Source organism: Pyxicephalus adspersus, chromosome 11 (assembly GCF_032062135.1).
Source record: "Pyxicephalus adspersus chromosome 11, UCB_Pads_2.0, whole genome shotgun sequence".
NCBI lineage: Eukaryota > Metazoa > Chordata > Amphibia > Anura > Pyxicephalidae > Pyxicephalus > Pyxicephalus adspersus.
In genome coordinates this window covers 23,605,760-23,617,478 of record NC_092868.1, presented here as the reverse complement: position 1 = coordinate 23,617,478, position 11,719 = coordinate 23,605,760, and the positions used below count along the sequence as shown (strand labels likewise).

The window sequence follows — 11,719 nt, the reverse complement described above, 5'->3', positions numbered from 1 at the left end:
TTTAATTTTTTAATAATTTTTAAATGCAGCATAGCAAAACATGCCTCAATGCAAAGAAAAAGGTGTGTGTAGGAGCCAACCTATGTTGGTTATGCGTATACATGGGTATAACTGCTTAAAATATGTTCTGAACATTCATGTTAATTGGAAAAGCCATCTGGATAAGTGCTAAAATGTCTACTATTATAGAACAAGTCAAGCTAAATGTGACTACTACTAATGATAACGCTTTCTGCATAAATAAACCATTTAGACTTATTTATTACAATGTTCTCAAATTTATTTAATTAGGACTGAAAATACATAAAATCATGGAAATAAAAAATGTAAGCAACTTACTGTTATATAATCCTTGAAATATCATTCAGAACATTTTTTTATGCATAGACCCCACCCCTACAGAAGTGAACACACTGATTGTGAATAGGAAGCACCAATCGTACAAATTTTTCCCTCTAGCATTAATACAATTGAAAGAAGAGCTAAAAAAAAGATGGGATTTCACTGTAGCCACTACAACCTACAATACAAACCTTTAAGTATGATGAAGTAAAGGATACAAGACCCTCTAAATCAATAAGAAGCAGGAGCAATGGGTTGCATCTGTGACTAACATGTATGCTTTAGAGCAACAAAACCCCTATAAGCTAAAAGTATTTAGAACCTTTAAGATCTAACTGAATCCACAGAATGTATTACTATACTATATATGCAGCTTACAAATGAAGTAATATGGCACTCTTTATTTATTTCAAAACCCAAGTGCTGCAGCAAGGTTAAACTGGACAGTGTAACAGAAACCTAACTCTGCAGTGATAAGGCATGTTCCCCCTTGTAAACCAGGTTTCTAGACAGCACTGCGGGAGTAGTATGGAGAAGGGCAAGTAAGAATTCTTACATGCTCTTATAAGCTTCTGCCTGTGTGCAAAAAAAGCATTTTGACTTTCCAAAGTGCTGCCAGCACAGAATATTTTATCCCTTGCTACAGCAATTAGTAACCAAAAACAACAACCATAAAAGAGCAGTATACATATTGTTGGACTGCATTACAGTAACAAATGCACTGGCTTCAATTTGAATCAAAGAGAGAAAAATGTTGACAAATTGTTTAGAATGTGAAACAGATAACAGCCATAATATAAGCACCAAAAAGTGGGGCAATTGAAAAGAAAGATTTTCTATACTTAAAAAACATACTATATTTACAAAAATCCCTAATAATTCTGTTTTCAGTCCCTGTAAAACTGGTATAACTGTACTAATAATAACTGTAAAAATCAAACCACTAATAAGTGTTAACGAGTGGCACAGCATGTGACTGAGGTATTGTGATGTGTCAAGTATCTCTCCAGTAAAATCTCCTCATTGCACAGAAATATCCATCTACATGTTTTCATGCAAAAATTTAGCAGTAATTAAAATTAAATAAAAATGAATTACCTTACTATTTAAGAAGATGAATCATTCACATAAGGAAACGTCAATAAAGGCATGCATAATTATTTTTAACTCATAAGCAAAAAAAAAAAAAAAATCCAATACAGCCCAAATTGTTTGTTCTTCAGAAAACAAAAAACCAAAACACACACACACCTTCCCCCCACGACAGTATTTTATGTGGTAGAGAAATAGGGAAAGTAATAGTAACTAATCCCCCCATATAACAATATCTCAAAATCTTTTTAAGTTTAGTTAATTTAAATCTAACTATAGAAGCATGTATCAGCACAGGCAATTCACAGGAACTGCTTGCTTTTAGGCAAATGATCAAAATGCATAGTCATAGGATCATAACCCAAGACCAGTACTTATTTCTTAAAAGATGTAAAACCCCAAATGTGAACTTATCTTTTTAGGAGATCTCTATTCTGTGTAATTCACCATAAGGAGCAGTTTGATAAATGCAATAAACATAAATATAATTATATATAATATGTTGATGTAGTCCAAATTGTTGTCAGTTAATAACTTCCTTTGCCTGTGCTGCAGTGTTTTTGCTAAATTATGAATTGTAAACTAAAGAGGAACAACATCTTAGTTATTACAATTTCAGTGACCAAGCTTTTAGATATAAACTCCAGTCTGCAGGCAAAGTGGCACTTTTACAAACCAGGTCTAATAGGAACTGACCAGGGAGCTCAAATTTATACTTTGTTTATTTTACACTACTGCTCAACACATAAAAATAATATTTTAAAAAATGTAATACTTTCTAAACTTCTCCACTGACACATAGTTCTTTTAAAATTGTGCACTACAATTTAAAAAACTGGGATTTGCAGTCCTAAGATTCCCGAGGTGTTCAGTCTGGATGTTATTCACCCCATTGTCCACAGTTCTTAGATAACTTGGTTTGGATTGATGTTTTGTTTGATGTGTGAACCTTTTGGAAAAATCAACATCCTCCAACTACCAACAGGTTTTAGAGTTTAGGTTACATATATAACCATTGACCCTGGTTTCTGGTAAGATCAACTGGGTTTCTGGTAAGATCAACAAATATTAAAATGAATCCAATATTTATATAACAAACATTTTGAAAGGAATGATTAACAGACCACAATAAAATAAATAAGAAATTCTATGTTTGTGATATACATTCACATTCTGCACTACTTTGTACATGAGGTGCAGTGACAATTCACTAGCTGTACATCTGTCCCTGACTGTAAAATCCCAGAAAGTAGTGAAGGAAAAAGGTTGACTGCTCTGAAGCATTCACCTTAACATGTATTTATAAGCTGATAAATCCCTTTAAAAAGAACCAGCAATGATTAGGTTTACTTAAAAATAACTTACATAATGTATTCTGTGCACAGCTGGACAGTTGATAGGGCAGTAACTGTCAGAAATAAGGTGTCACCCTTTCTCAAGCTGAAGAACAGTTTTAGTAATTAAAGAAAGTTTTAAAATAATTTAAAGGTCGAGTTAAAATACTTTTTAAGGTAAACTTAAGATTTTTTTTTTTTTTTGGATAATAAAAAGGTGAGGCTTTTTTTTTTTTTTAAACCAAAGCAGCAACTGGCTTTATACATTAAAAAGTGCAAAAACATTAATTTAAAACACACTTTGCCTACTCTAATAAACACAACACAATTTTAGTGCCACAGTATATGAATTAGGGTGCAATTGGGGCCAAACTGTCAGCCAAAAATTGCATAAATAAGTCAACCTTGTAATATGAGACTATAAAGCTTAACCTTTCTTTTTCTTGTATTATTACATAGTAATTATATAGTCCCAACATATTACGCAATGCTTTAAAAAGTCTATAGTCATATCACTAGATGTCCCTCTAGGGGCTCACAAAATAGCAATCTTTGGTTGGTGAACATAACATTTATTTGGCCAAATTCTTTAAAATTAGTAACTAACCAGGAGTAACATTACCTCAAAAGGTATCAACTAGAGAATTTACCTCCTTTAACTACCTAGGCTCTCACAACTGTACCCCCTATGAATCATTTCGATGTTTAAATTTCTGCCATATTTTATACAAGTTATTACATAAGCTAAATATTTTTTCAGGTCCAGTAAAAATGATTTTCTTAGGCATTTCAAAAACAAAAATGCATAAAAAAAATCTTACAATAATAAGGATGAAATTGGTCAACATGGAGATAAGGATGTGATAAGCTCAGGACAAAGTGCCCCTCAAGCCAGACTGAGAAACACAGTGTATCTCCAAAGGAAGAAGGGGACGAATAAATTGAGAGGGAGGAGGAAGGGATCTGGTAAAATACCTCATTTGGATAGTACGCCATACGTTTAATTCTGGCAGATATTTAGTTTGCAATTCGACAAGGGCGATACAGTCATTGTTTCTTAGGAAATGTTTCGCTCTATAGATCTATTTAGAGTGCCAAATGTGGAAGACAGGATCTGTGTTCCCAGTAGGGAAATCAGGGTGACCTAAGATCAGGGATAACGGAGATGGAAAAGACTGGACTCCGTGAGAGTGGACATATTTGGTAATTGCTGCCAATGTAGGGCCTATCAAGGGGTGTTTGGACAATTTAGCCTTGGCCAGTGCTGGAGCCCAGGCCACTGTCAATAAGGATGTTAACAAATTATAAACATAACATTTAAAAAAGTTTAACAATAGATATAAATATAGAAAAACAGATAAAAACAAAAAATAATTGGGTAAATAGGAAAAAAGTATTTCAACTTTAACTGTATGATTACTTTATAGTAAATGTATTGAACTTGGTAGGTTGCTTTAAATGACATCACAACTCTGCTGATTGGTGAAACAGTTATTATAAAGGGAATAATGTATATTTATTACATTTTGTATCTTGCCATCATGCCTGTGACGTATGTATATATAGTCAAATGTATACTTAGTTCTCCCCCAACCAGTTTCACCCGGGCAAATCGCCCGGCAGTCATACCTTCCCCATCCACCTCTTATCTGCAGTTCTAATCCTCTGAACAAACCCCAGAGGGGCTTCAATCAGAGGATTACAGTGGTAGATAAAAGGTAGGCAGAAGAGCAAAAAAAAAAAAAAAGCTGTGTAAATTTATTTGCCCAAGTGGGGGTCCAGGTAGCCCACCCAAAGAATCATCAACAGCCTAAGTAAATGTTATAACGTCCTCGGCAGCACAGTGAGATCGCTCTGTGTGTGTCAGAGAGAAATGCTGCATGTCATATTCTGGGGCCTTAACGATTAACTGTACAAACTTTCATGTCTCCTAAACCATTGGCCGTAACAACTTGAAACTTTCAGGATGCACAGGGGACCCTCATAGCTAGTAGTAACCACAATTGCACCAAAGCATAAAAGAATATAAAGATATGAGAAATAAATTTAAAAACCTGTGAAAATACATTTTTTGCTGAAATTGCTGTTTCAAAAGCAAGGAGCCCTTAACTGAAAATGCTAATCGGGGAAGCCTAGAGCCACTTTCTTATCAAGGGGCAATGGAATGGGCAGGTGTAAGAAACTAAAAAAGTAGGTATGAGTGGGGAATAGCTGTGGCCAACACCCCCTAAAATGTCATCACTATAGTATCATTAGAACAAACTCTACCCACTAAAACAAAATTGGTGTTCAGGTTCTGGAAGGGTACAGTCAGAGTAACAGGGATGGATTTTTTGATGGGCAGAGCTTTTTATGTTGGTATGTTAGCCACAAGTGTCCCCCACTTGCATCTACATTTTTGTTTACCTGGACCTCTCTGTCCTAGAGAAATTGTGGTTCAAAATATAGAAGCGGACAGTTATGTGCAACAGGTCAGGGCAATACATTTTGATGTGTATATTTTTTTTTTTGTCTAATGATACCATAGTAATTACATTTTAGGGGGATTATACGATTATACTTTTTTTTTTTCCACCAAAGTTTCGCTTTACTTAGATATAACCCTAGGAGGCCACATCTTAAGTCAGGCTGAATTCACACTGGCAGTAAGGTTGCATTTATTGCTTCACTTTTTACTTACTGCTAATGCAACTAAGCTTAACTTGTCACACTACATAATTAAACTATTACATTATTACAGGGGTTTACACTCCTAACAAAACACTAATAAGATGGATCAAAAAACACAGCAACGAACAGTTTGGGCAGAATACAAAAAATAAAAAAATAGGACATATAATGGGCACAGGCATGTCAGACCTGGATTTTTTTCACATTCCATTTCCACCAGGCAAAAGGTGTATGGCCACTATATTGAGGAAGCCTGACACAGGCATTAGCCTGAAAAACATTGCCTGCGTTGTTAACTGTACCTTTTTAAGCTGCTAGCAGTTAAGTGGGCTGCCTAGATGCTGCTAAGAAACAGGCTACTTTAGGAAAAAGGATGAAGCAGCGAAAACATACCTAACACTAAGTATAAAAAAAAACTAGAGAACTAAGAACAGTTATATTCACAGGCACAGGATTCATTGATAGCAAAACTGTTGGAGAAATGATTAAAATACAAAAATGCTGTTAACACCTATTACAGACCACATCGCAGTGAGCATGGAGGCGCAGAGGTTAGCAATCTGGCCCTTTACAGCGCTAGGTCCAGGTTCGAAAACTTAGCCTGGACCCTATCTGCATGGAGTTTGCAAGTTCTCCCCGTGTTTGCGTGGGTTTTCTCTGGGTACTCCGGTTTCCTTCAACATTGAAAAAACATGTACTTAAGTAAATTGGCTTCCCCCAAATTGACTTTAGAATGTGTTATTGACATACGAGTATGGTAGGTACATACATACACAGATTGTGAGAGCTAGTGATAGGACTATGAACTTTAAATAGTAGCAACATATTATGCAGCACTTTCAAATACTTAATAAAATTTTTTGATTTTGTTTAGTTACAATTCATCTGCACCCAAAGAAAATTCACTTTCATTCTGAAGTTACACTAGTATGATTATTTTGACTAGCTGATAGAAAAAAATTTCAAGAATGGGAATTTTTCTCACTTTTCTGCTGTCAAGAATTATCAAAATTATGATCCTGCGAATTTGATTTGAATTTGATTTGAATTTGAGAAAAGTTAAATATTTGCAGATTTTTTTTTCAGCTAAAAATCAGCTCTTTGTACCAAATGCAAACATTTATTATAAAAGGCCCAGTGTAATATGTGAGGATACATTTCCACATCCCTATCACATAGGTTTGAATATGCATTATTCTTGGATAACCATAAAAAAAGATTTCTGCAGTGTTGTTAAAAAAAAAACCCAGACTTTTATGTGAAGATAAATTTCCACATCCCTATCACATAGGTTTGAATACGCATCATTCTTGGATAACCAAAGGACAAAATATCTGCAGTGTTGTCTAGAATAATCAAAGCTTCCCACAATCTTGTACAGCTTACTGTTACACATGAACAATAACTTTTGAATATATTACCAAGGATTTTTAAGGGCACCTTTCTTAACCTCCCGAGCGGTAAAAAAAAAAAGGGGGATTGCGGTAGCTAAACTACCTGGTCCTATAGGCCTGCTCCAGTGACCTGCGCGTCGGATTCTATCCTCCGGCCGCGTACGCTTTGTCTGATCTGTCCCTGACGAGCACAGTGACGTTCCCCGTGAGTTCCCAGTGACGTTAGTGCTTGCGGGAGATTCAATTTATCTTGTATATTATATATATATATATATATATATATATATATATATATATATATATATATATTACAGGTTTCAGTATATTTGATTTATTTATGCAAACTGTATTATGCACCCTTGTTTTAACACACTTTTGTTTTGTTTTTTTAAATTTAATACTTTATTAAATATTGGACATATTTTGGTGAGATATGCCTAAGAATTACAGGCCTACAATGTAAAATACATTGACAACGTACCGCTTTTAGTCATATAAATCTGGACTTAAATTAACAGCCCAGGTTAAATCACAAAAAACTTTCTTAAAACCATAATTTATATATATTATCTGTATCACAAAAATGCAGGTATACAAGTACAATTTCAGCCCCAATATCTTTAACATGTTTTGCACATTCTGCTTCCTCTGGAATCACAGGACTGACAATAAAATGAACTGATGAATCCTGTTAAATACATAATTCTAAGCATAACTGGTCAATTTGTTCCAATATAGAATGATCTATAATAGATCACATAGGTTACCAATGGGGTTCACCAATAACCTTTGATTTTCATCATTGGAATGATCAGGTTCAACACAACGCACTCTTCCATTGTTGGACTTGCATCTTGTCTACTTGTGTCACCATATGTTCAATCCTCACTTGCACTCTATTACTACTATTGGCAACTCCAAACAGCTGTTCTCCACAAATGTTTGGAACTACCAATGGGGAGTGCAACTGTATATGTATATAAAAATTATGGTTTTAGGAAAGATTGACACCGACACTTGATTTGAGTAATAAAGGTGCCTTAAAAGTCCTTGTTAATATATTCAACATTATTCTCTCAGCATGCAGAACTACGTGAAATAAAAACTGGTTTGTGTCTGTGAAAAAAAAAATCTAACCACAAAAATACAATAATGCCAATAGGGCATGGATGTCAAAACTTTTACCTTTTTCAACATCTTTAAGACCTTAACCAGTTTTAGAATTATTTTGAATATAATGCCACAGTTTAATTGACCTCATTTGCTATTTTTTTCAATAGGGTTGATACTGTTGCAATATAACAAATAAGTTACTAGGTATTTCAAAGATTTTTTAACATCTCTCATTACAGCCTGACCTGTCCAATTTAGTTAAAATACTTGCAGTGCATTATTCTTTTAAATACAAATATTAAAAGGTATTTTATTTGGAAATGTGCTTTTACAATTGGTGTCAGGTTCTCAAATAGAAACTGGACCTACATTCCTTTAAAGTAAAACTTTATCTGGGCCCACTGCTTTAGCACAAGTGCCTGAAAATTTAACTTGGACCCCTTCAAACAAATCAAACTCTAGTCCGCATGAAGAAGACTAAATATATTTTCCAAGTTCTCTGCTTCCGCTTGAATGCCAGGAGAGCTACTCAAGTGTGATCATTGATGCCTTGCAACTGGCTTCACATTAGGTACACAAAAGCCAAATAAAGCTGAGCAGTTGCCTACATTCCTACTAACTACAGGGGTTGTTTTGTGTTCTGAACAGTTAGAGGACAATATATAAGGGCACGCAGTTGGCAATAACAGCTGCCAATTTAAAGGTAAAAACCTGACCATTGATAAAAGTAATATTCAGGCACAAAAGCAAAGATAAATCAATTATTTTTAAGCTACATGCTTGCATGCCTGGCATTGGAAACCTTATTTGAAAAAGGAAACTAAACTCACTTAACAAAAAGTCATCAGTTGGTAAAGGTTTTTGGCAGAAGAGATGAGCCAAGTCTCTTTTTTTTTCTCTACACTGCTTGGTACATGCACTCTAGTTTCCAAACAGATGCCCGAGACAAGGGACCTACTGTGTATGTGGCAGACTTACATCATCAGTGATCATCCAATGACCCAAACACTATCAGCTTGGAGTTGGTAGTGAAGATGGGGATGATGAGGGATGCAGTGGTGACAGGTTCGTGGTCCTGTCATCACTGCAAGTTTGCTACAAAAAACACATCAACAAAAAATAAGGTCTGCTTTAAAAGTGTGAATACATACAATATATATCCAACAGTTGGCAACTAATGATATCTGTCCCCAAAACTTTCCATTTCACAGGCAACCCTAAAACAATTCCTTTTTAAAAATAAAGCTGAACTCTAATAGGCGTTAGTTATTGCATGTACTTTTATCTGTGTTTCAGTATTTGATTTACAGTAACCATTAAGTTTTAAGAGGGAAAAAAAGAGGATACATACTTGGAATTAAATATATGCCCCCCCAAACACAATATAAAGATTTTACACACAATGGCTAAGTTCACATTTGGCGTTGATAGCATTCTTCCAAAGCAGCATGTCATGGTTCAGGTAAAATCTGCTATTAAGTGGTTTTCAATCACAGCAGTTGAAGAAAGGCTATTTTCAGGGACATCAAGAGAAGAAATACATCAACACTTTATATGGTGTTTTTACAAGAGAATGTACCCATTTTTCTCTTTAAATAACGGAACTTTTTTCTTTCTGGGTGCAAACTCTGCAATTGTGACATATTTCACTTAATGAAAAAAAAAAAAAAAAAAAAAAGAATTCACTATGTGCATGATGGAATCTTTTGGCTCACTTGAACAGTTTCATACATATATAGGAAAAAAAATTACAAAGAAAAATGGGTACTCATTCAAGTATTAAATCAAACAAAGCCTCTTAAAAGTCACCCTAATGTATATATTAAAAAGGCACGACTTACAATAAAAAAGTATTTAAGAAAAATAAAACAAGTGAATCCCAAAGACATTGGCCAAAGTGGATAGCCATACAATGCTGAGGTGATCAGGATTTCCTCGTGGAAGCACTCGTTCTGCAGTTTTACTGTCAGTGCTGGAGTGTATCAAAATACAGACATGTTTCCAAAAGATACAGCTTCAAGAAGCTGTGATCAAAACTGCAATAGAAGTCTTAGGTGTATTTCCAGATGGCAACAGTGGCAGTAAGCACACCAGCTAAGAAGACTCCAACAGTTTGCCAGGTTGGTGTGCCAAAGTAAGAAAGAAGTCCCTCCTGAAAAGAAAAAAAAAAATAACACAATTACTTAAAAAATTCTACTTATTTAACAGAATGCATTTCAATACACAATACCCTAAACTATGCATTCCTCCCCTATAATAAGGATCAGCATAATTTTTGGTTCACCTCAACCCTTAGTGATAGATGAAACAGGCTTACCATGAGAGTCCACAGAATTCACCTTTTCCAGCTACATACACCAGCTCATCTAAGCCATCAATTGAGGCTTAATTAAGGTTCATCCAAACTTTACATGGATTTTTTACAGAAAAGAAAATGTACCCATTTTCCTCTTTAAATAATGGAAGTTTTTTAAAACATTTTTTTAGATTTTAGATTAAGCCTAATCTAAAGCCTACTCGTAGTTTGCCTTGTATACACAATAGCACTTGTGGGTAGGTACACACTTTCAATGGTTCTCACCTGATAATCATCTCAGGGCTGATATCGGACGAGAATCTTAAGTGTGTACTGCGCACGTTGTTCATTGTCCGAACAACCATCCTGGCGGATTCTCAGACGATGAACAACGAACGATCGTAATGCAAGTGAAGGGGGACAGCGTGCAGCAGGGTGCCTTTCCGTCGCCTTCCCCACTCTGCATAGAGCAGAATGCTGCAGCCAGACTCATCCATCCTTCGCTCCGCTCCTCTTCCGCTACATCTCTTTGTAGTTCTCTCCATTGGCTTCCTTTTCACCTTAGAATCAAATTTAAGCTCCTGTGCTTTGCCTTCAAATCCCTACACAGTTATTGTCCCACTTACATCTCTGACATGGTTAAAAAATACTCCCCCTGCCGCTCTCTCCGCTCCTCCAATGACCTACTAATGACTTCCTCACTCATAACCTCATCACACGCCCGAATACAAGACTTTTCTAGAGCTGCTCCAACTCTCTGGAATGGTCTTCCTCGTCCTATTCGGCTTGCTCCTACTTTCTGCTCATTTAAAAGAGCGCTCAAAACCCATTTTTTCAAACTTGCCTACCCGGCTTCTTCTGTCATTTGAAACCATCACTACTTCCCACACTACATATCTCACATCCTTTGTGTGTGAAATTCCCCCACCTACTAGATTGTAAGCTCTTCGGGGCAGGGTCCTCTCCTCCTGTATCACTGTCTGTATTAGTCTGTCATTTGCAATCCCTATTTAATGTACAGCGCGGCGTAATATGTTGGCGCTATATAAATCCTGTTTAATAATAATAATAATAATAATAATAAATGGTGCTTTATGTACAAGCATCGTTCATGCATCGTGGAGTGCTTAGTCGTTTGAAAGGATTGTGAGAGATGCTTTCCAACGACTATAATTGCAAGTTTGTATACGGCTTTAGTCCTGCCAGACACATCTGAATAAAATAAGACAAACTTATCTGACAACTCTAGATTTGGGAAAAAAAATTGTATTGAAATATATTGGAATATTCCTGCACCACAATTACTACTCACTCCATGATAACGTGTAAACCTGATCCCACAAACAAATCACAGAACTGGCGTTATTAGAATACTGAATAACCAATATGTACATTTAGTGAAAATAAAATTTCAAAAAGATTGACAAATTAGAATATATATATATATATATATATATATATATATATATACACACACA

At 35.4% G+C, this 11,719-nt stretch overlaps 1 protein-coding gene across 1 annotated transcript in view; it reads right to left on the bottom strand.

Moving 5' to 3' along the window:
• Positions 1–255: 255 nt before the first annotated feature.
• LOC140341316 (apoptosis regulator BAX-like) overlaps positions 256–11,719 on the bottom strand; it is a gene marked incomplete in the record, with an annotated part of 48,469 nt that continues 37,005 nt past the window's right edge. Inside the window, 1 exon segment of the mRNA XM_072426968.1 lies at positions 256–10,097. Within this exon segment, the coding sequence (XP_072283069.1) occupies positions 9,996–10,097 (102 nt within the window).